At 36.3% G+C, this 25,940-nt stretch overlaps 1 protein-coding gene across 3 annotated transcripts in view; it reads left to right on the forward strand.

The window, feature by feature from the left end:
* Positions 1-25,940, forward strand: part of NEBL (nebulette) — a 251,660-nt gene that overhangs the window by 189,120 nt on the left and 36,600 nt on the right. Inside the window, exons 14-26 of one of the 3 annotated variants that reach the window (XM_039388523.1) lie at positions 1,333-1,437; positions 5,987-6,094; positions 7,034-7,144; positions 9,806-9,916; positions 11,696-11,806; positions 12,487-12,597; positions 12,846-12,956; positions 13,472-13,576; positions 17,380-17,472; positions 20,655-20,747; positions 21,134-21,226; positions 23,251-23,343; positions 25,520-25,624. The exons of the other annotated variants lie outside the window; for them this stretch is intronic. Coding sequence (XP_039244457.1) covers positions 1,333-1,437; positions 5,987-6,094; positions 7,034-7,144; positions 9,806-9,916; positions 11,696-11,806; positions 12,487-12,597; positions 12,846-12,956; positions 13,472-13,576; positions 17,380-17,472; positions 20,655-20,747; positions 21,134-21,226; positions 23,251-23,343; positions 25,520-25,624 — 1,350 coding nt within the window. The remainder of the gene's footprint in view (positions 1-1,332; positions 1,438-5,986; positions 6,095-7,033; positions 7,145-9,805; positions 9,917-11,695; positions 11,807-12,486; positions 12,598-12,845; positions 12,957-13,471; positions 13,577-17,379; positions 17,473-20,654; positions 20,748-21,133; positions 21,227-23,250; positions 23,344-25,519; positions 25,625-25,940) is intronic. 3 annotated transcript variants of the gene reach the window in all.

A 25,940-nucleotide genomic window follows, 5' to 3' on the forward strand; every position in this document is an offset into this window, starting at 1 on the left:
TCCTCCACTTCTGACAGAGGGCTTACAGAGTTTTTCATAACCATTTTAGATGAGATTCATCTTGCTTAATTTTGTGCGTTCAAAGGCATGAGTGCTTATTGCCCTGTACTTGGTCCCTTTGTTTTCAGGAAAGAAATAAACAGGTTTGGAGGGAAATTCTTCTCACCTGTTGTAGGTGCCTGTCTTTGAGGAGTGAAGGAGGTTGCATGAGCAGTTAAAATTTGGATGTCTGTCTTTGAGACTTCATTCTGCTGGTTGATCTTCTCAGTAGTTTTAGAAAATATAGCAGTCATTATGTTGAGCAATGGGTGTCTGCTGCTGGAGCCAGACTGGAGAAAACCTCTATATAGAGTGATAATGCTGTTGGGATGATATATTTAAAAGTGTGTCTAATGCTAAAAATGTGAGCTCTTCTTTGAGGCTGTAATCCCAGATAGCAAAGAGTAGTAGTTTGGCATTTCCAAAGTGTGGGGCACCATGCAATGGGAACAGGAGAGACCGGCTCTGGGAAGGGTACAGTAGAATATGTAATTGTTTCCAAAATCTACATATGAAGTAAACAATTAATTGAATTAATTAATATTGTAAGAAATGTGCAAATTAAATATCATAGATTTAGAGTCTGCCTAAATTAGTGAAGAATACATATGTGGAGGTATTAGTTTAAAAGATTTTTCATCCAAGATAGGTAAGGTGGCTAGTTTTCTTCCTGTAAAGGTGGGCATCCAGCTATGAGAAGTATGGAAAATCCTGCTGTAGGCTGATAGGAAGTTATCTTCTCCTACTTCATTAAGTGATTGTCTTTTGCCTTATGTCATGATATTACTTATATTTGCTGAAAGCAATCTGCTTTAGATAAAAGATCCAGGAGCACTTCCCTTTTTCTTCTATATATACAACCTTTTAAATTAGACAGTTAGTGTAATGCCTGAAGCAGGAGAAAAAGAATAAGAATTAACGGTGTTTAAAATGAATAGACTCAAAGTATTGAGGAAGATCATCTTGATTTAAGTGGGGGGTGAGAGGGGAGGGGAGAGGAAAAAGGAAAAAAAAAATTCTAGTCTGAAAAGTCATACAAAGTGTGATTTTGTTGAAAGTGTCCTTTTTGGAGGAAAAGTTTGAGTAGTTCCTGAGTACTTCCTCTGCAGAATGAATCCTATACTGATTTTTCCTTTTCTTCCAAATAACAGTAGATGACCACCATCTAGTGGCTGGTACAGATTGCTCAGGCAAGCACTTAATGCTTTTTGTTTCTGGATGGCCACACTGTAATACAAATCTGTGAAATATTTTGTTAATCTTTAGTTTGCATAACCTGAATTCTCTTTCCAGGTGAATTACAAGAAAGATTTGGAAAGCCTACATGATCCAGCGTCTGATCTACCAAATCTGCTATATTTAAACCATGCTTTAAATATCAGCAAAACGCACAGTGATGTAAGTTGCCTTTTTAAGAATGACCTGAAAGATAAATGTAGTAAGGAATGTAGTATGGGTAGTCACTCTAGGAAACAAAAATTTTTGGTACTTGCTTCATGGTCTCATATGTAGTAGACGCATATCATGGTTAGGCTTTGCGAACGAAGATTTGGGAAGGGCTCTACCCACATTTGTCACAAGTGCGCTGGTGACTAAAAAGGCCAATACAAGATAGACACGTCCGATTGCAAAAGGCACAGCAGAAAGACTCCTTAGGTGGTATATTCTGCAAGACATGATTCTTTCTGCGTTGTCTTTTCTCCTCGAGAGTGATCCTGCGTGCGTTCTCAAAGGCATCAGCAGCGTTATAGATGGTGTGTCTCCAGACCTCCCGGTTGGAGGCCAGAGTAGACCAGTTATGTTGATCAATATGGCCAAGACTAGAGTATTGTAATTATAGTAGATGAGGAATGAAAAGCTGGTTTTTAGGAAGACATATTTCAATTATTAGAATAAACAGTATACTATGGAAGAATCACACAGACTTCTGATATTGAGTGTTTATTCTTATATGTCTGAAACCTTGTCTGTTTTTAGACTTTGTTTTCTAAGGTACTTCTTTCCTTGCAAATCTTGTTTTGTCTAAGATCTTACTTTCACCTGCAAATGTCTGTACAGAAGGGGGCATTATGCTAGTTTAGTATTTGGACTTCTTTCATGAACAGCCTCTCAAGTGCTATCTTCCCTTGCAGTTTCTCTGCCTAAACCTTTTTTCCCTCCTAAATGTCTGAGGCTTCCTACACCAGGTCAGAATAGGCACATGCTTCATTCTGACACGTAATGAGACAAGCCCCTTGATGGGGCTGGTGGTCTGACGTATGATAGCGGTGGGGGTTGAAGTAGGAAGGACGAACTAGGAAATCCCTGGCTTCTCTGCCATGATAAAGCTTCTCTCCCACTCTAAGAGCACCTATGCTGCATGCATGGTGCCTGTAGGCTGGTTAACTGCATTTGTCATCTTTACTCCTGAAACCACAGAAGTCCTGCAGAACTGCTGTGGAGAGGCATGAGTGGGTAGTGTTGGGAAGGAAGATTACGGCGGCAGAAGTTGAGCAGATTTCAAGATAGATTTGTCATCTTATCTCTAATGAGATAGAAACCTGGACCTTCCCTTAAGCAGATCATGTCTTGCAAAATTTATTTCTTTCTTTTGCCCAGGAAGGGTTGATTCATAATGTCCATATGCTGGTCTGAGGACTCTGTAATACTAAGTCTCTGATTTTTGCATCGTCCAGATGCTGATGGGTATTTTTTCTTGCTACAAGCAGGAAGCAGAATGCTTTGCCAATCCTTAATCTCTCCACTAACTGTCTTCTGCAGAAATCCTGTTTTCACAATCCTTCTCAGATTTGACCTCCCCATGTCATCGCTTTGATTTTAAAATGGTTAGTCTTCTGCCTTTTCCCCTGCTTTTCCAATACCTTCCTTGTGTTCTCCTCCTTGTCTCTCCACAGCTCATACCAAATCTGTCTTGAAATCTGCTTCCATTGTATGAAACAGTCTTCCTGACTGTACTGTTGACTGATTTCCAACGACTGATCATCTGGTCTGTTTTTTTTTCCTTCTGAAACACAGAGCTGCTTGCTAATTGCCCAATTTTGCTGTTTCCCTGCAGTATACCTTTCTCCATTGAACTTTGTGCTTCTCATTATCTTTTGCATAACATAGCTACACCTGCACCGATGCGACAGATTGAAACCTGTATGGTTAATTAAACTCAAAAATTAATCTGGTTGATTGAATGAATGGGTTTGCTGATTGACCTAGAGTGTAGGAGTGTGTGCAAAACTTTATGAAGCACATATACTGTAATATCAGTGCAAGGCTGTTATACAAGTCAACTTCCACGGAAATAAATTCCATCAGTTAAGAGGAAAGGTTGATAAGCATTTTTGGACACAGATAGGCTGATTTTGACAGGCTGAACTCATGCTGTTTTTATTATTTTGATAAGGAAGAGAATTCACAAGATGGAATTTTCCCCTCATACAGTATTGTCCTGGTTTCAGTTGGGATAGAGTTACTTTTCTTCCTAGTAGCTGGTATAGTACTGTGTTTTGGATTTAAGATGAAAAGAATGTTGATAACAATTTGGTTGTTAACCAAACACTGATATTTGATTATTGCTGAGCAGTGCTTACCCTAAGTCAAGAACTTTTCAGCTTCTCATGCAGCCCTGCCATTGAGGTGTCTGGGAGTGCATGAGATGCTGAGAGAGGATACAGCCAGGACAGCTGACCCACACTGGCCAAAGGGATATCGCACACCATATGGCATCATACTCAGCATATAAACTTGGGGGAAGCTGACTGGGAGCTGCTGCTTGGGAACAGGCTGAGCATTGGTCAGTCAGTGATGAACAATTTTTTTTCATTTGTGTCACTTGTTTTTTCTTGATATTTTCTTTATCTCTCTTTCTTTTTGTTATTTTTCTTTTACTATCTATTTATTATTAGGATGCTAAAATTTTATTTTATTTCAATTATTGAACTGTTCTTATCTCAATCTATGAGTTTTCTTATTTTTACCCTTCTGATTCTCTCAACCCATCCCATTGGGCAAAATGTGTGAGCAGCAGTGTGAGGCTTAGTTGCTGGCTGTGGTTAAACCATGGCAGGTATACATGTAGCATAAGCTATGGAGACATAAAATGTAACACTTTGATATATGTATAACAGCTAGTTTATTGCTTTTCACATTTTAAATCTGTGCCTGTTTTAGAGACTTTGAGATGCTAATGAACTACAGGCTAAAAAAAGGTGAACTTAGATGTATTTCATTTTATGGAACAGGGTGAATAAATAGAACTTAAGAGACTGAATCTAGTGCTTGTAGCTTAATGTAGCAAGAGGTTATGAGATTTACCTAATTTGATTTTATAGAATTATTTTTTTATTTTGTTCCATTAGTTGACGAATGGAGTAAAGGTATGAAATCAGTATCTGTAGATGGAGATAGTTTTCATTTTTTCCACTACAGAAGTGATTTTGTTGTGTGACATTTATAATTCTTTCCACTAGGAGGCAAACCCAGACCGTCATATGTGTTCCTTTGCACGTCAAATGTAAACAATAACGTTTATTTTCTATCGAACATAAACATTTGACTTTTGGATTACCAGGGCAAGCATTTTCTCTAAGAATGTACAAAAGTTGTTTTTTATCTTATCCTTTCTTCATTTCATCACAATATTTTAAATTCAAATTTGTCAGAACTCCTGAGCTGGGAGGCCTAAAATGTAGTTTCTTCTATGCTCTTTCTTCCATACTTATTTTAAATGGTATTTAAATTCCAAAACCTTCTGGATTTTGTTGATGAAAACATGCTTGGATATTTTTTATTTCAGTTTGAATATAAGAAATCATTTAAGCAAAGAAGGGCTTCTATCATTTCACCCTGGGTACCGCTGAACAAATCCATCACAAAGCAAATGAGGTGCTTCAAAGTCAGGAATACACAACCACAAACACATCTTGCAGAGAGAAAAATGCAACATTCTAATGGTGATTAAATCAGTCACAAAACTGCATGACAGATTACAGTCATGTACAGCACATAGTCAATCAGAAGCACCCCAAGAGAAGAGAGGAGAGTGTTTTTGCAGGACCCAAACCTAGTGCAGAAGCCTGACAGGGAAAGAGAAATTCAGACATCACTGTTTTTGAAGAGAAAAATAAATTAAAATGACATTGCTCTTTATGAATATAATATTTTGATTTGTAGCTATTTGCTTTCTTTTAAGGCTCGTGTAGAATACTCCATCATACCGCACAATGATTGTTTGAGATAAGTAATGTGTTTGCCCGTCTTAATCAAAAGAGCGTGAATGAATGAGTTCAGAAGGCTTCTCCAGGTTTCCAAACAGAGTGTATTTGCTTTGCGAGTTAGCATAAAGTCATAAGTTGATGTCTTAACCCTGTGTCCTTCATTGTGATTTTACTGCTAGCTTTAAGGTCATGGTCCCTGGTAGCTGTGAGGGGAATGTTGGTGCAAGACCGGACCCTACTGAGGCATTAGTTTTCCTTCCCTTCTCCCTCCCACAGGTACAAACAAAAATGCATTTGAGAGTGGTGCTCCTGAACCTGAAGCAAAGACCTGTGGGGCCTGGCTGTGAAACAAAATTTTGTTGTTGTTCCAGTAAATGTGTTGTTTTATGGGAAACATGGCAGGGGATCCTTATTAAAAAGCTGCCAACTGTTCAGACATAGGTCATTTGGCCAAAATCATGCAATTAGTTTAAGGATTGTGATTGATGCTCCTCACTCCTGCTGTCTTCAAAGCTCACAATTGTTAGGTTTGACAATTTGAAGAAAAGGAATAAATGACTCCAGAAAACAAATTACCTTATCTAGCTGCCCTGTTTCTTCAACAGGTTAAATTTGGGAGGAGTCTTCCAACTCAAAACTTCTAAGGAGTATGGCTAAGACAGGATTTGTCTGTTGCTGAGGCAAGCAGTCAGATCTCACATTCTGTCAGCTGCTAACAGACTTTATTTTAATTTTCCTAGGTCAAGTACAAAGAGAGTTATGAAAAAGCTAAAGGCAGATCAATGCTGGAGTTTGTGGATACACCAATGTATCAAGTTTCAAAAGAGGCTCAAAAGATGCAAAGTGAGGTCAGTAAAAATGTGTGCCTGAAGACGTAAAAGTTAGATCAACAGAGAAGTTAGCAGACATCTTGTACTCAGGTTAAGAAAATGTATGAAGCAGAGTGTAAATTTAGGATATGGTAGAATTATACTGCGTAGTTATCTCTGCTATTCTGTAACTCAGTTCTTCCTTCAAATTTGTTTTTTTCTCAAAAGGCCATTGGTGCTAACACTAGACAGAGGTTGTCTTTAACATCATATAATTGAGAAGAAGCTCAAGAGGTCATCTAGATCAGAGATTACTAATTTTTAACTTTTCCCTTTAATTCTGTCATTAGTGAGGAATGGTTCTCACATGTGAGTAAGTGAAGCCATAGAACCCAGACCAACCCCATGCCTTAACTGAAACATGGTCCTCAGCAATGGGGAAGGGGTGTTCCAGAACAGCACTGGCTGTCCTATGTCAGGCCATGCTTTTCTGACTTTTTAAAAAAACCTTCAAATGATGGAGATTTTGTGACCTCCCAGGCAATCTAGTCCAGTGCTTCACCATCCATCCTGAGCAAGAGTATTTTCCCGTGTCCCCCATGCTGCAGTTTGATTCCATTACTTTTGCTGTGTCATGGAAAACAGATGACCTCATCCTCTTGGTAGAAACTTTAATGAGTTTCAGACCATTACCTTGTGTGCTATTTGTCTTCTCTTTTCCCTACCAAGCAAACTGTTTCTTTCATAGTTCAAGTTCAACATTCTCTTTGGAAATACCACACACATATTTTTGTCTAGATTGTCTCTGTCTTGTATAGCTAATCTAGGTAATGAAATGAGTAATGAAGTTGCTTATTAGTGTGATGACTAATTTATGACATGGTTAATTTCTGGGTCTGTTTACAGTGTTCTTTCTGAAATATGCTTGGAATTGTGTATGTATGTATGTACCACTAATTATTGGTTTTGCTTCAACAGAAAATGTATCGCAAAGATTTTGAAGAAGGGATCAAGGGAAGACCCTCACTGGATTTAGACAAGACCCCAGAGTTCTTGCATATAAAGCAAGTCACTAACCTTCTGAAAGAGGTAAAGGATTTTTTGCTGTTGTTAAGCTGTAAATGAGCAATAAGCAGCATCACTACAAGCTACTGAGTGCTGAATAGCTTAAAGTTAACTTGGTAGCTGAATACAGGTCACTTCATGAATAAGAATTGCTTCACATCAATTTTTATGAATAGTTGTGTAGTAAGCAAATTTTAAAGCTCAGCACACCTGAACCAGAAAAACAGAGTTTTTAGATAGATGAAGGGGTGTAAAGGAGGATTTCTGTTGGCATCCAGATGGCAGTTTTTCCTTTTGAGTTATTATTTCACATCTATGATAGTCTGTTGTGGTTATATGGATACCTTGAGCTGTGTATGGTCACTTTTAACTAAGTTAATTGAAATAATTATCTATCATGCATGTTATGGATGAAAATAAAGAAGACCAAAATTCCATAATATAGCTGTGATATTACATAATTTGCTTTAAGCACATTTTGTTAGATGGTACAGGTTTTCTATATGCCCTCTGTTTCTTTAAGATTTGTTAAATGTTCTCAGTTGTACGTGTCACTACAAATGAAATAAATTTTTTTCCATAACTGAGAATCCTTTTATCTTTAGTCTTTTTATATTGTTATTCAGAATTGGTTTCATGTTAGGTTTTGAGTATTGGTTGGTTCTGTAGATTACGGTTACTATTTGACCAAATTTAGAAGAGCTAGAACTGCTAGAAGAGAAGAGCAGAGCTGATAGATATCCTCCTTTTGAATCTGGGAACCAGCAGTACCTTGTTTGTATTTATTGTTTTAAGAACTGATTTTTTTTCCCAAACAAATAAAGATGCTAGAATTAAAAACCCTTGAACCTTGTTCCTTTCCTTGCTGTTTATACAACTTATCCCAGTCTGCTAGACTTCATATGGATAAAGAAAAAAATTTCTTTTCAGATTTTCTTTATTATTCATCCTCTAATAAATAATTTATTCTGATAAGCCTGGCTGTCAGGTAAGCAAGTCTCAAGCTGGGTCTAGTTTTTGCAGTACCATTCTGTGCGTGCATCTCATGTATACCTACTCACTAGGGAAAAATGCAAATGCTGTCATTTTGTTTAATCTGCTTGCTGAATGCTCACAGAAGTTGTTATTGCATGCATAGTTGTAATGTGCTATAAATGTTCATGTTTGAAAATTTTGATGTAGCTTCCCTTCATAGTGCTGTATGCATTAAGATATTCCCTAATTCTTACCTCCTCAAGTTTTATGGCTCATTACTTAGGGAATAAGCCATGCTTGTAAGCCAAAGGGGAAGAATATGAGAAAATGGGAATGATATTTTAATGCAAAACTGCATGAATTTTGTATGGTTTTATGTCCATATTCAAGGAATATATTCCAAACCCAAAGATTACACAGGTCAAATTTATTATTATCTTTCACAATTCAGCAAAATTATGTATTTCTTCATAGTCAAGGATGTAGCTCAGTATCTTTGCATTAAGGTTCATAATAAACTTTAAATAGATAATGTATGGAACAAGAAGAAGTTACTAAAAAATGAATCAGTTTTTCAATTGCTTCTTATTTCCCCCCCCCAAGTGTCAGCTATGTTCCAGCTTATTCTGTTGCCTTCCCACTGTAGATAATTCTGTACGTATTTCCTATTTTGTAACAACATGAACTTTCTTCTTTGGAACCACATTCACAACTCCTTCGGAAGAGACAGATGAACTAAATAGTTCTAAATTAATAGAAGTTGTTTCCTGCTTGTTGTAGGACATGCTTTTGATGACAAAAGAAGCTTCTTTAAAAATACCTGTTTTCCTTTTATTTAAATAATGAGCTTATGGAAGATAAAGGTGCGCACTGCTACTTATGAAATTTAATACATAATTAGGAGTATTAGTTCATGTCTGTGTAAATCCTTCTGATATATATTTTCTTCAATGTTCTTCTAGTTTCTTTGCTTAAAAAAGCCTAATCCTCACCTGGAGATGGAGCAATTAAAAATCCTTACAAAACTTAAAGACCTTGAACTTCAGTAGGCTTACATCAGCTCTTTAGGACCTGGGAAGAGGAAAAACAACCAAATGTCTGTGGGCAGGTTCTGGTGTGCTTTGAATTTTATATTGAACATTTGAGTACTCTGGAGGCTGCAGCTGCTGAATGCTGATAGATCATATCAGTGCAGTGTCTAAAAGGCACAGGAGTGATATGGTAGGAATATTGCTTCTACATTATAATTTGTCAAGCAGTTGTTTTAACAGGTCCTAGTGTGTTGTTCAGGGAATCCATCCTGAATGGGGTGCCATTATTGGAACAGAGGTAAAAACTGCAGCACAGCATATATTGATCTGCAGAAAGAAAATGCTACTGCAGTAAAAATGTCTGTCCGAAGAGAGTCAAGGCCCCTAAACATTGTGCTAGTTCTGTATAGGGAGGGCTGGTTTTCAAGAGCACAACAAAATATATGACGACTTTAAAATTTTTTCACTTTTTCAGTGTTGTACCTTTCGATTTCACAATTTCCAATTCTATTTTAACTCTGAAATCTATACTACAGCTAATTCATATTTCATAGAAATTTCAAAGAGACCCTTCAGACTTTTAATAAGTGGCATTTCTTTTCAAGATCTTGCACGCAGTATTAACTGGAGAAACCTCTTTCACTATTTTTTCTTTTTTTTTTTTTTTTTTAATCCTTAGAAAGAATATCGAAAAGATTTGGAAGAAGGGATGAAAGGAAAAGGAATGACAGTGTTTGAAGATACACCAGATTTGATTAGAGTGAAAAATGCTGCTCAGATACTAAATGAGGTATGTTATGCTAGTCAAGGTTATTAATGTCACAGAGGGTTCACCTTTTACATTAAACTCAATGGAGAAGATTCAATTTTAAAAAAAATTTTTACATAATCTACAATGAAATACATAAGTATTGAAACTGAGGCTATTTCTGTTTTGCTTTAAAAATATAGTAAAGCTCTGGATAAAAATCAACTCAGGACAAATATTTCAGATTTCAGATTTTCAGGCAATTAAAAGATTAAAGGAGATTGTTAGTGGGGTCAATGGATACAGCATTTAGAACTGTGCTGTTTAGAACAAACTTGTCTGTTTAGAACAGGCTTTCTGAATGCATGAGTTCCTCAGGGTGGTCTTCCAAAGACTGTCTCTGGGAAGCAGCAGTAAGGTTGGAGGGTGTGGGGAGGGAAGAGGGAAGACTAAGCTCATACTGCACGTTATGCCTTTGGGCATTTTATATTCATTTTATACACACACGTGTGTGTGTATATATATATGTATGTGTATATATATATATATATGTTTATTTGCACACATATACATACTTAGCCATAAAAACCAGAGGGGATGACATGCATAGGGCCAATCTGACCACTGTAAAGAAGTGCAGGAATATATAGCTGTAACTCCCAGGATTATCTTTCCCTTGGTGTTTTACACAATATGAAGCTCGGAGGAAACATCTGCTGTCCCACTGCTGCAGAGAGGAATTGAGGGATGATGTCTTCCCACAGGTTAACTTACACTTTTTCAAAAGACTATGGTTTGCAAAGTAAAGAGTTGTTTTATCACATTTATGTCCATATCAGAATGAGATAGAGATGGAAGACTGAAAATCTTTTTGCTTTTGTTCTTGTAAGTGATCAGACCGTTGCATCGAGTAGAAAAATATTCTCCTTCTTTTTTCTAACTAATGCACAACCTAAAAAATAATTATCAAACAAGAAAATTAAGGAAACTTTTTAATTATATGTATTTATTTTGAAAAAAAAAGGTTTCCACAGGCAGAGATGAACTAGAATAGAAAAAGAGTGATTACTACTGTAGTAATAGGAATAGCACTGGCTAAGAACATTTTTTTAAATAAAAAAAGGGTAATTATTGTATACAATATTTCAGTATTACATTTTAATATATTTTGCTGATGAACAAGGAATATATCCTTGCTTGTATAAGATGAAGATGAAATATTCATTTTGTTTTCAAGTGATTGGTTATTTATAATTTATGTTGTGAGGAAAAAGGAGCAATCGCAGATGAGTACTGCTACTTGCCTAATGGCTATGGTTCAGGAAAGACCTATTAAATGAATAAATTACAACTTCCTGCTCTGGAAGTTCACTGGAAGCAATTCTGTACGGTATTAGATTTCTAACATGTAGTCTTTTCATAAATAAAATATTTTCTTAAAAGAAAATGTGTTTCAATTAGGCTGGCATCAAGTACCAGCTTATTACACTATATTCTGCAGAGCTAAACTCCCCCTTTACTTTAGAGGATAATTGTAGCAAGCTGTATGGACTGATTTCCTCCCACCCTCTGCCACATTAAAATTTCAGTGGTAGAGATTTGTACAGTAGTGAATACCTTCTAAAAGTTTTCCTCCTGTAGTTTGTTATGATTTTTTTTCTGGCAACAGCTTACCAAGAGTCTTGAGAGTTGTGGCCCTTAATCTGAGAATTTTACTTGACTCTAAATCCTAAATTTCAATCTCTTTTGCAAAAAAAAAAAAAAATCTACCTGTAACTCTCTGGATACTGACAATATAATGTATAAGTTTTATCTTCACAGAGACAATACAAGAAAGACCTGGAAACTGAAATTAAAGGGAAGGGCATGGAAGTTGGTCCAGATACCCCTGAGATAAGACGAGCCAAGAAAGCTTCGGAAATTGCAAGCATGGTCAGTACTGTACCTGGTCCAAGCTTTGCATTGGACAGCATGCAACAAATTATTGTTGTTGAGAATTCCAGGTGGTGACCAACCTAGGCAGTAGCGATACCACAGATTTCACCAAATAGCTCATCTGTCGAAATGCACGGAGTCTGAAAGTTGCATAATCAGCATGGGAGAGAAAGTTAAGACTTCCCAGAACTGTGACTTTTCCATCATCTTTTGCAGCTTGCTCTTGTTCCTCACGAGTTATGCCTGGCCTGGGTTGTGTTCGATTGCTGTGGGCTCTACTGCTTTTAGGTCGAAATAACTACTTATTTAGTTAGGGCCAAATGATAAAAGAAGTTAGAGAGATGCTAAAACCTCATGACCCCAGTCTTGCAAAGCATGGCAGAGGGAAGAAAATCTCATCTTACTTTTGTCTGTGATTGCAGCTGCCAAAACTGGAAAGATAGATAGATGTGAAAGGCTACATCAGAGCTTAAGTGAGCAGTCTCTTAAAAGAATTTTTTAGCCTGTCAGCAGCTACAATGTGGGTGTCACATGGATAGATTCTACAGAACTATTACCGTTGAATCAATACTTATTTGGTGTTTTGTGAATGCTGCTCAGTGGAATTGCATAGATTAAATTGGGAAAAAAATTAAGAATTTGACTGTCAGATGTATTTCCAATGCTATTATTTTCAGAAAGAATACAAGAAAGACTTGGAGAATGAAATTAAAGGAAAGGGAATGGAAGTGAGCACGGATACCCTTGATATACAACGAGCCAAAAAAGCTTCTGAAATTGTCAGCCAGGTGAGTACACAATTAATCGCTTTAAGATTACTTTGGAAGTAAAACACAATGAGATGTTAAAAACATAAAATCTTCTTGAACATTCTTAGGCTAAAAGCTGTAAGCAGTGCACAAAAAAATAATTAAAGAAATTGAAGAGGTTTTTTTTTTAAAGTCTGACCAGTACTATCAGAATAGCTTTGAAGACAGAATGTATGGAGAATTGTAGTATTAGTTATAGGGTTTTTTCCCTTTTATTTCTTCTTCAGAAAGGATATAAAAAGGATCTAGAGACTGAAATTATAGGAAAAGGAATGCAAGTTGGTCTGTGTACTCCAAAAATACAATGGGTCAAAAGGACTTCAGAAATAGCAATCCAGGTAGACATGGTCAAAGGCTGAATGTTTTAATTCTGTGTAACATTGAGTGCTTGACATACATTGCTCAAAATACTTCTTCTGTAGCTCTGTAGAGGCTTTCATACCTGTACTAAATTAATTTACATGTAGTAAAATGTCTTAACTACCTGATTCTTATTTTTATCTGGGCCTGTTATACCATGACAATTGAATTTACTTGTTTACATCTACCTGTAGTTCTTTTTACACTACCTAATGATATGTTACATATATCCTGACAGTAAAGAGAAAATATATATGAGGATATATAATATATGAGGATATATATATTATATATATGTATATTATATATTTTTAGTGTGGGGGACAGTGTTGGGTGTCCCGCACGGGCAATGGTAACAATATCATGGAGGAGAGAGGTTGAAATAAATACTGGACAGGGATGAGGAGGCTCATCAGCAATAGGCATCTTTTGTTGTACTTTTGATATCCTCAGCCCCAAAGAAAGAAATAGACATTTAAAAATTATTTTTCAGAAAATGTACAAAGATGAAGCAGAAAAGATGCTCTGTAACTATTCTACTGTCCCTGACACTCCTGAAATGGAGAGGATAAGAAATACTCAGAAGAACATCAGTTCAGTGAGTAATAGTGCTTCTCTCTTTGCTTGTAACTTTTCAGATATTTTTCATTTTAAATAGGCTCTCTTGTGCCACAGCATGAAATAAGGAACTTATGAATAAACGTCCTTTGCGCCATTTGCATAATTTTCCTGGCAAAAGCTGTATCACTCATTTCTTTCAGAAAAAAAAATACTCAGCTTTTCTAGGTGAGACACTATTATTTTGAATTTCTAAACTACTTATACTACCTTGCCAAGCCACACTTATTTTTAAATGAAGATTTTTTTTTTTCTTTTTCCATCAAGCCCCAGGAAGTACTTTATTTAAAAGGGAAAAAAAATCTAAGGCTTCTTAATGTGCATATAAGATTTTTCATCTGTTTTCTATCATACGTACTGTACATCAAGATTTGGTTATAAAATTAGAACAGACTGGGTTTCATGAATATATATATCTAATGATTTTATGTTACACTGGGTATATTTTTAAATTTTATGCTAGATTTAAGTTTCAGTATATCTCTAAATGTAAATTATGAGCTTACATTTCTAAAATTGCCCAGTTTGGGATGTATTACGTTCCACTTCCTTTTTGGACCCATTAATTCTGCTGTTTGTAATTCTGCCTTTGCTCGTAATATAACAGAGAAGAGGAGTAAATCTAGCTTCCAGAACAAAAGACCAGTTAGTGGCTGCTTTTTATGACAGACTAAGTAATACTAATAAAACCAATGATTTGAGGGAAAGGAATATAGGTTACTTAAATATTTTAGTATTATGGGACACAGATGTTGTTCTTTAACTTAGAGATATCTGCAGCTTCTCCAGCTCTCAGAAGTACGAGCTCAGTTAGTTTCTCTCAGAGCTGTTTGCCTACAGCTATCCTGTACAGCTGTGGCATCAGCAGGGGAGTAAGAGCCTGCCAGGAAAGCAGAGAAGATAACTGTTTGAGGCTTCTCTAGGTGGTGGTCACTCCTGTAATGTCTTCCTGCTCTTTTTCTTCCTTTGGATGAGGACAACTGAAAGCTACAACTTTCACAGAATCACAGAATATGCCAAGTTGGAAGGGATCCACAAGGATCATCGAGTCCAACTCCTGGCCCTGCACAAGACCATCCCCAAGAGTCACACCATGTGCCTGAGAGTATCATCCAAACACTTCCTGAACTCTGTCAGGCTTGGTGCTCTGACCACTTCCCTGTTCCAGTGCCTAACCATCCTCTGGGTGAAGAACCTCTTTCTGGTATACTTCCCCTGACACAAGTTCAGGCCATTCCCTTGGGTTTTGTCACTGGTCACCACAGAAAAGAGATCAGTGCCTGCCCCTCCTCTTCCCCTCAGAAGGAAGTTGTAACTGTAATGAGGTCTCCCCTCAGTCTCCTCCAGGCTGAACAGACCAAATGCCCTCAGCTGATCTTCACACAGCTTCCCCTCAAGGCCCTTCACCATCTTTATTGCCCTCTTTTGGACACTCTCTAGTAGCTTAATATCTGTCTTATATTGTGGTGCCCAAAACTGCACACAGTTTTCAAGGTGAGGCCACACCAGTGCAGAGCAGAGTGGGACAATCCCCTCCCTCGACTGGCTGGCGATGCTTTGCCTGATGCCCCCCAGGACAGGGTTGGTCCTCCTGGCTACCAGGGCACTGCTGACTCACAGTCAGCTTTCTGTCTACCAGGAGCCCCAGGTCCATTTCTGTGGCTGCTTTCTGATAGAAGCTCTTGACAGGCCCACTGACCCCATTTAGTTTCTTGCGATCTGCTGCCTCCTGGTTTTGAATGGTGCTCTGCTGCATGGTGTGATGGTGATTGTCACCATTTCTTATATCACTGGCATCCTAACATGCTACACTGAAACTCCCTGTAACAGAGGGGATCCAAGTGAGCCTCTATGATCTGCTTTCCTGCCTGCTCCAGCCTTTTGATGAAGTCTTCAAATAGAAGACCTTAGTAGGTCTGGCAGTGAGGACTCGCTGACAGTTAGGTACCAGGCATGTAATAACCTTTCACTACTTAAGCCTTGACAAGCTCCTGATACATCTGAACCCCTTGCAGCCCTTTAAGGCCAGTTTGAGCCTTCAGTGCCAAGGCTGACAATTATCCTCTTTGTTAGTGTACTAGATAATATAAAATGTTTTGTCTTCGAGGTGATTTGTATTTGATTTATTTTGTGATTGTCCATCTTCTGTTTCTGAACTGGATCCTCCAAATGTAGGAAAGCAGTTTATAGCTGTGATTGAATTACCTTTTTTTTTCTCTTTCTCTATGTCTTAATCTTCCATCATTCTATGCAGTTTAGATTATAAAGGTAGTTTACTTTTTACTGAGTTAAGATATAGCTGGGAGCAGCCTTAATATAAAAAAAAAATTATGACAATAGTCTTCTGATTTTTGGATTTTGTCTCAAGTATTTTCCCGCCTTAAGGGACACAAAAAGTGACTAGCTCTGCAGGTAAGATCATTGCTGCTTTTAGCTCACTAGCTCATTTGGCAGATGATTTACAACAGGATATTTACTTCCCAGTCATCTCTTTCATAGAAAAATTCCTGTCTCCAACATATTTTACCAATCCCTACTTGGTAGAAAAGTTCAGTCCATGACATAAATCTTTCTACCTGACATGTTGTTGCAGAAGAACTTTCATGTTCTTACTCATAAACTGTCTCTGTTGTCACATGGTAAAAAAAATTCTAAATTGTTAAAGTTTTTCTGAATATTTAAAAATTAGTTGTGGATATTCACTCTCCTCCAGAATATTTGGCAGTAGTATTCACCCTAGGTTACAGAGAACTTCCACAAAGTAGGAGAAATGAATCAAGAATGATGTTTTTATTGTTTGAAGTTTATTGATAGGAAAAGTTAAATAAATCTTGGTTTAAGAAAAGTAGAAATACTAAATGGCAGAGATTTATTTTATGAACTCCAGGATCAGACTTGTTTTTTACACTACCAGCCTGGAAACACTTACTGGAATGGCAACAGCTGTGACACCAAATACTGAAACTCAAGTAAAACTTCTTTAGGAGTTTTGCAGCATGAACTGGTGCTCCATGGTTATTTAAACTATAGCCACACTTGGAATCTGTGGAGGAGTTATTTACTGTCTCTTTCAGTAACTTTGAATGATTGATTTTACTGATGCAGTTTGTTTTTTATCCTTTGCTGAAACAATTGAAATAAACAACATGTGTATCTGAAATATAGAGGAGAATTATATGAACAGCATGTGCATCTTTTCAGAAGGGAGCTTTGTTTTTAGATGCAGTCCTCAGCTTTCTGACTTGAACCCACAAATCAAAAATTGTGTGACTTGGATTGTAGCTCTGGTTGTTTTGGTTATTTTATCATGAATATGACAACATTTTCTAGTTTGTGAAATTAGAAATAATAGTAATATCTGTTCACTTCTCACAGTATTTTAAGATCTGAAGATTAAAAATCCAAAATCGAATCTTGCATGTATATGCACGTTCAATTGAAATTAATGAAATTATTCAAGTAAAAAGTTACATTTGTAAAAGTTTATAGATTATGATAAAAATTTTAATATTATTTCCAAGTTTAAAACTGTCATTACAAATACTTAAAAATGCTGAGGTCAGTCTAAGGATGAGAATATATTATCTGGGTTACAGTTGAAAACAATGTTATCGTAGTTATTGATAATTGGTATGATTTATGAAAAATTAAAGTATTTGCTTTCCTAGCAAGATTTATAGTCAGACCAATTTGGAACTTGGAAAATTGCCCAACCCTTTTATGAGAACTTGTACTTACATTGCTAACAGTCTTATAATTACTTTTTCTTTTGGGAAAATGAAGGTATTTTATAAGAAGGAAGTAGGAGCTGGCACAGCTGTCAAAGAGACTCCAGAGATTGAAAGAGTAAAGAAAAATCAACAGAATATTAGTTCGGTAAGTGCTATTAACATTAATTATTCTTATGTGCATAAATGGTGGACAATTTTTTTTTTCATCTTGTTTACTAAAAATTCTACATTTGCGTATTATGCATCTCATTCCAATGAGATATATATTTTAGAGAATATAGGGTTTTGGATATAGAGCTCCATTCTAGTAGAGATAGAGCTCATCTCTAGTGTAGTTCTTCAATGTCCAAAGGTAGAGTTTCTAATTGAAGCATTATAAAAAATAGGAAAAACTTTTAACGAAATATTTGAGGAAAGTGTTTTGTCTTTCAAGGGTGAGAAACAGGAGATGCATCTCCTGATATGACAGACTGAACAACAGTTGTATTTGCAATTTAGAAAAATACTATACGACAGAAAAGAAAATCTGTAACATTCTGGTGGAGTCTGCATGTGTCATGTAGGACTTGATACAGTTTGCATGTCAAGAAGAGGAAAATTATAGCCAAACTTGAGCTATGTGAAAAGGTGGAGAGTTTGTGCCTCTTTACATGCTGACGACAAGTTGATTTGTGGATCTGATGAGATCGGTTTTGAATTGATGTTGTTTAACTGTGGATGTCCCATGTCTTTGGCACTTTAATGAGCAACTAAAAATAAATAAAAATGAGTTTTTCCTTCAAGTAGAACATTCTCTTCTGATAAATAAAAACTTGGAAAAAAGCAGAAAAATGACTGCCAAGCAAGAAAACCCTTTCAACTGCATTGTTCACTTGTTTGTTTTATTTGGTGTGGACTCCTCTGGGGCCATTTTTATATTTGTGACATGACTTTTCTGATGATTAGACTTTTTTTAAGAGTAAAGTTTGAAAGTAATATATAGATGTGACAGTAAGTTGTGTTTAAATATTAGTTGAGATCTAAATTAGGGCTTCTGGACACAAATTCTACTAGAATTTCCTTGGTTAACGAACACTGGTAAACACTGCATATCCCACCAAAGTAAGGTCAGGTAGGGAATTTCCATAAAATTTTGAAAAGCTTGTATTTTACTTGGATTTTTTTCTCTGCTCCATCCATCACACTTCATCTTATCATTGTGAGTCACAGTGGAAGCTATCATGTGTCCTAAATCCTGAAGCAGTGGTTTTGGTTGGGAAGCTGTTGGTTTATGTCATTTGAGGGTGGTTTTTTAATTTTGTTTCTCTCCTTTGATTGTTTGTTTTTTGATTTCCGGTTATCACAGGCATTTATTTTGAGAGTAGTCACACACACACACACACACGTACTTATTAGGAGTGGTCTTGCTCTGATGTTTTTTCACAATACCTTTCAAAGTGAAATAAAAAATAGTGTACAGTGTTCTTGCTGTTTTAGAAGTCCTAAACAGGGGTGAAGAGGGGAAAATGAAAGGTTGATCAGTATGCTAGTGAACACACTTGAACAAACACCTACCAAGAGAAACACAAAATGCATTAGTGCTGTAGTAGTATAATGGACGTAGCATGGCCTTTACCTTGCTAGTTCTGTGTGTAGAGTTAATGTTTTACCAAAGGTGTTTTATTACATGTAGCGTACTTGAAATTACTTAAGTCTTATATAATATTTATTAAAAGTGTATAATGCCAAATTTAAAGACAATGTGCAAGAATATTTCAAATTATATGTCAGCAAGAGGGAAATTATATTGTGCGGTAAGAGGGAAATTATATTGTGTAATTTACAGATGTCCCAAAGGAAGGGTAAATTACACCAATTTTGAATCCATTAGATTTAAACATTTTACGTATATATTTGAATTTAGCCAGAGGAACAGCTTTATAACTATTTTCTGAACTAAATGAAACTATAGAATGTGAAGAAAATTTGCAGTGAAAGAAACCCCAGAACACCAAACCAAAATAACACTCACTGTACAACCAACCACACAAAAAAGTCCGTTGAATCATGTTCTGAAAGTGATCAGATTTTTCCAGATTACATATATAGGAGAGAAAGATCAGAATGGTCTGTTTTCATATCCTAAAATACAAGGTGGTGACAACCAAGGAGGTTGACCTCATCTCACCTGTTATGATGATTAGTTTGGAAGAAGCAGCCTTCTAAACAGTTGGAGTCAAGATCTCACAGAACTTTCAAAGTAATCAGCAGACCCATGGACTGTAGCTGAATCTGAACTGAAAAGCTACAAATAACTAAGGAATTTTTAAATTGTGTTTATAATGAGGGGCAGGGAGGGCTGGACACAGCACTGGGAAGAAGGCTTTCAGGAGAAGATTCTATTTTTGTTTTTGTTTGTGTGAAATCCATGAAGAAACTCCTGTGGTATGTTAGTCAACACCACAAAACTGGGGTCTGTTTAAAACTCAAGTAATGGACATTTTGAAGCATTTTAAGGACTAGTAGCACTGCCAATTCTTAAACTTACCTAATAGTCTCTATTAAAAGATCCTTTTTTTCCAGTGCTTTAGTATTTTTGCCAGTCCTAAACTGTCTGGACTGAAATTTTCCATTCCTAGTCTGTGCTTTGGGCTGGTGTGGTTTTATTTATTTATAAATTTCAGCCAAAGCAGCTGCAGCTTCCAAGTATGAGCTTAGAGAAAAACAAGTTGTTTTGTCTGTGTTAAGAAATGAGGCGCTCTCCAGAAGTACCACGTCTTGGAGAAGAAAGTTGAAAATTAAATATTGCAAAAGCAACAATAAATATGACAGCATCTTCAAGGGCATCATCTGTCCAAACATCTATATTCTCACTTATGTGTCCGCATGTGTTTTTAGAGAACTTGAATGAGACTTTGCAATCATCTACCCTTTTAGGAACACATTTGTGAAAATGCTGGGTTTCTGAGATGGGCTGGTAGACTCCACAGCAAGATAATAGCAAGACCAAGTTGTTGTCAAAGTGATGCGAGTCTCCAAGCAGTATATGCAGCATCCCAATTATCATGAAGAAAGCCACAATCCCATGTGATGAATATTCCTGCTGTGTTTTAGGACACTAGGCTTGTTATATGCACTCTCCTATGCATTGCATCAAACAAGATGCATTAGAGACCCTAGCAGTCTGTTTCAGAAATTAAATATAACTGTTCCTTTTCAGGTCAATGGTGTTTGTAGATGTGGTCTAGCTGTGCAGTATGTGTAAGGGAGAGATTATAAACTGTTGTGTTTTAGTACCTATCTGTATCTTCTTTAAATTGCTAATATTTTGTAATATCTATTCTGCAGATTAAATATAAGGAAGAAATTCGGCATGCAACAACTATTTCTGATCCACCAGAACTAAGGAGGGTTAAGGAAAACCAGAAGAATATTAGCAATGTGTGCCCCATTTTCATTGCTTGCACACTTTTCTCTGCTCTATTAAATGTGTTTGTGTCTCAGTGAATTTGTCTGTGGTGTTTGTGCTAGTTCCTCTTTGTCCACAAAGTCTAATTTCATTAATTAATGGTAAAATGATAACTTCTTAGCCTTACACTTTGATTAACAACGAGAATGAAGTATTTCTGTTGACCTATCACTTGCCTGTGTTTGAGATAGAACTGCAAGAGGGTGAGTACTAAGTACTGTGTGGAAAGATGTGGGCGATTATTGAGGGATGGTATTTTCCATCCAAGTGCAGTGTGTTCTTTAATGATGTCTAGCACACTGTTGTATTTCTATTACTCAGAAGTCTCTGTTGTAATATATTCTGAAATGTTTGCCAGGTTCAATACAAAGAACAGCTCTGCAAAGCTACACCTGTGAGTGTCACCCCTGAGATGGAGAGAGTCAAGAGGAATCAAGAGAATGTCAGCATGGGAAGTTGCTCTTGTTTAATCCTTTGCATAATTTTTGAGCGCACAGGATAAGTACAAAATTCTGCCTCCAGAAGAGGCAGAAATTCTGCCTTTTATCTAGTTAGGGGGAAACTGATGTATTATAATGTATTGGGATTCAAGTAATGGAATTACTTGAAAACCCTCTTTTAGGAAACAACTGTGAAAAGGCATTGCTTCGTTTGGGAAATGGCACAAGAAGCAAGACATATTTGATTAAAGAAATGACTGCAATCCTTTGAGATCCTTGAGATGTTGTTCTCATTTTTGGATATTTACAGAAAATCTTGACCAATTTTTTTTTTTTAACAATGTCTGTTTCTAGGTCTGTTTTACTTTGCTTTATAAAAAATTAGCTACAGTTGTACTCAAACTTCTGCTCTCTTACCTATCTCATTCTGGTTCTTCAGTAACCTTTCTATATGAGTTTAGTATTTAATAGCTGACATAACCATTAGAAAGTCATATGATTTGCAGGAGCACAGAGAAGAAGGCAAGGACTTTTGGAGCGTGCTACTGCCTTCCTGTATGGATGAAATTGTACCCTGTTAATGAGTCTTTGAGAGACCAGCTGTTCTCCTCACTGGGAGCTGCCATCAGCAGCCGTATTTAATGGGTCTACAAATAGCTACAGTGTTTCCCTGGGGTGTTTTCTGCCGCATTCACCGGAATTAATTTTAAGTCACAATTCTCAAGAATTCTGTCCCTCTAAGTTAACTCCTGGATTTTTTTTTTATTTTTATAGACCTAGCTCTTCTAAAATGTATTCTATTCAAACAAACCTGTTTTCCCAAGTGATTCGAACCAGTCTGTATAGTTTTCCTACTTACATCATCATTTACTTTTCACCAATTTCTGTTTAATGCAAATTTCAACGGAAAGTTTAAATTATCTTCAGGTTACTGGAATAGCTTTGAATGAAGATTCTTAAATTTCAGCTACTTCTGGAAACATTAATTCTTGAATCAGTTTACCTTTAAAAATGTCAGTTTGCAAGTTTAATCCATTTGAAAGCCTACCATAATTTTTTCAAGACATTAATTTTTCAATTGGAATGTATTGATGTGAACTTACCAAAACTGTGTTGTGTTGGAAGACATGTTTTACTTGAGCAATACATGCTTTACTGCCACAGAGCACTGCAGAATTATGAATATAATGTATCTGCACAGTTATCCTTATCACATGAACCCAGGGGCTTATTAAAAGAAAGTGTTGTATGGAAACATTAATTTTACAAAAAACTATATGGATTGGCATAAATCTCTTGCCAGAATCTCTTACTAAAAGTTTACTACATCTGACTTCCCAGCATTTGGGCCAGGGTTAACCTTAGACTGATTGGTCCATCAATGCCACATCTTATCTTTTATCCACTTTAGATGCTGATCTGGCCTTGAGTGTGCATTTGGTTAATGCATCATTGCTACAAGTGTGTTTTGTTAAAAAGTGATAAAGGGGATATTCCTACAGTACAATTAAATAAATGCATGGTGCAATTTATGCTGGATTCAGTTGGCAGTTGTCTGATGTATTGCACTCTCTGCGTTTAATCACCTTTGAATATGTAGAGTATAAAATTTAGAACATAGATGGAAACCTTGTGGAGTTGCTGAATCTTGACAAGTATACATTTGCAGTGGACCTTGCTGAAATTCAGTTTTTCGTTGCTCTGCTTGACTTTACTTCATTATTTGTGGCCTAACCCCTTTCCAAATATGAGATATGTCTCTGTACATCCAAGGACCAATCTGGTAAACATTGGGATGTTGTGTGCATATGTGTATATATATCCACAGAAATACATTAATAAGCACCCTATACAGAAAAAAAAATCAAAGTTATATTTCAAAAATCAAGTTTTATAAACTTTAATAAACCTCAAATGCATTTTAGCTTTTCAGTTATTTCCTGGATGACTTTTTATATCATACATTTTAATGTAAAACAATGAGATATTGCTTTAGCTGAAATAGTATGTACCATTTTATTCTGTTAAATAATAGGTTCACTACAGAGAGCAGCCTGGCAAAGCTACTGCTGTGAGTGTCACTCCTGAGATAGAGAGAGTCAGGAAGAATCAAGATAACATCAGCTCGGCAAGTTGTTTGAATCGTTTTGTCATTTAGATTTTCAGTCATTGTGGAAATATAATGTGGATATGCTTTTCCATTTACATTTGACATGTCAAAGGAATCTAACTGCATCATATTCAGACTTGCCTGATTATTTTTGCAAAATAGTAAGTGGTTGTGTTGATGCCAGTAGTTCTCAAGGCAAGAGTCACTAGAGGTCAGTCATTCTTTCAAGAATCTTTGTCTCTTGTTATTGAATTTTCATTGCTAGATTGCAGGAGTGAATTGCAGTAACGAACAAAGTAAATAAGAATTTAACTTCGGTGCAAATTTCTTGGGGTTTTTTTTGCAATTCAAAGCGTGAAAACATCCATACCACTCTGTGACGTGCCATCTCTGTTAGAGCTGAGTAGTCCTAAATATGTCCCATTGCTAAATACTAAAGAGTAAAATAACATATATATTTCTTGGCTTTTATGATAGTAAAATTTAATTGCCACTACAGTGGCGTAAGAAGCAGGAGACAATTCTATTAAGGAGCAATGAAGAAGTCAAAACAGCATGGTGAAGTAAAGGATCAGACTAGTTTTGTTACAGTTTGCGTCCTCAACACTGAAACAGCATCAGTAACAAAGCTGTTGCAGATGGTAAACAGAAGAGGTTTCATGCAGAACCACTGTGTCAAGGTGGCAGAAGAGAACTAAAAGTAGTGAACACTTTAGAACTGAGTGTAGGAGTGAAAAGGAAAGTACGTTGGATTTGTCAGAAGATTTGTCTAAGGACAAAGGAACAGAATCTAACGTTGTAACTACACATATCTTAACTACTTTTTGAAAATGCTCATGAATATTTACCAAAATCAATTAGTTTTGAGGTGCATAGTTAAAAATAAGAGGAAAACTTCACAAAAATTCTAGACTTTAAATTATTTTTTAATTTTTGAAAATGAAATGCTTTTTGCCAAGTGAGTCCTTCAATTTGTTTCTCAAGCATTATAGGGATAAATACTCCACTATGTTAATAAGCATGATGAAAACCAAGCTATGTTGGCTGTAATTATTCTGTCCAGAAAATGCCTTATATTCAAAAGCATATGTAGCTGAATATATTTTCTAAAAAAATTTACTGTTTAATTCAGAAGTGTTTGAGGAATATGAAGTACCATATATTTTTGTTTCGCTGTACATTACTTCAAACTGACCTGTGAAACACAGACAAGAGTCATATTTTCATAGGTATGTTCTCTTTGCTAATATGTAATCTTAAGGAGAGTCAGACAGTTTCAATACATGGTTTCTCTCATCACAAATGCGTGTTGAAATAGATTTGCACAACACATTTGAGAAGTAACACTGTGTGAATACACAGGTAAATCTAAAATATGTACTAACACTCAATGCACAGGTTACAATGTGATGTAGGAGCTAAGAGAGGTCATTGGCAGAAGAATTCAACAAGCTAGAAGAAACTGTAAGAGTAGTCAATCCAGAACCAATAAGTAGGACCAAATACTTTTACTATTTTAGAACTACTAGTCTGTAAAAAGCTACAAAATAAGCCAAACAGCAAAAATGTGACATAGGAGGTTCTGTACTTACTGATGCACAAAACACAGAGCCTGAATATTCTTTTTGGAAACAGTGCATTCAGATTTTTCCCAGACGTGTTGCTTTTGTGCTGCTAGTAAAGACTAGCGATTGAACAGGAGCAAGAAGGTTTCCAAAGGATTAATCTACTTGTAAGAGTTGAATTCGCATGAATTCTCAGGTAATCCCATCCTGGAAGCAGACTGAGGACAGGCTCTGGGTCTGTCTGGGTAATAAGAAGGTATCTTATCATCAGCCATACAAATATGTTTTAAAGATGTCCAAGTCACAGTGGTGTTTTCTTATTATTTGTCTTATTTTTCAGTTGATGAATTAATTATTTTGCTTATGTAATTTAAACAGTCACAAATTTCAGCTTTTGGATAAATACTTTCTTTTGAGTAAGTGATTGATGGAATAAATGTGCCTTTTGGCCTTACAAATATACTAGCTCATCTGTATCCCCCTTGTGAAATAACCTACTAGCAAATGAGTGTAAAGAGAGAAACTGTTAGCATTGTAATTTGGAAAGGGTACTATTGCATGGTGTGATTCTCACCATCCTTTCTACTGTAAAGAAAAAATTCACGGGTGCTGTTGTTCGTGTTTTGCAGGTCAAGTACAGCAGTGATCAGAGGCAGATGAAAGGTAGACGTAGTGTGCTTCTAGACACACCTGAGCTAAGACATGTCAAAGAAACTCAAAACAACATCTCAATGGTAGGGTACTTTCTTCCTATAACTAGAGCATACTAAGGAATGGCACTTTACTTCCACTGGATTTTGCCTTCCATTAATATAGGTAACTAATGGAATTCTCTCAAGTATGGAAGAAATATTTTCTTCCTATGCCTGTAGAGGGAGTGTTTGCTAACTGCATATGACTGTAATGAACATTTTCAAAATACTAATAAACAGTTTTCTAACAGTTAAATGTCTGTTCTTTTGTTTTTCTTTTTTTCCTTAAAAATGTACACACCTCATTTGAGCATAACAATTTCACTGGATCAGGTGACACACTTCACCTTGTGCCTGT

The sequence above is a fragment of the Pipra filicauda genome, unplaced genomic scaffold, assembly GCF_003945595.2.
Source record: "Pipra filicauda isolate LSUMZ 115617 unplaced genomic scaffold, ASM394559v2 scaffold65_size3143899_pilon, whole genome shotgun sequence".
In the NCBI taxonomy this organism is placed as follows: domain Eukaryota; kingdom Metazoa; phylum Chordata; class Aves; order Passeriformes; family Pipridae; genus Pipra; species Pipra filicauda.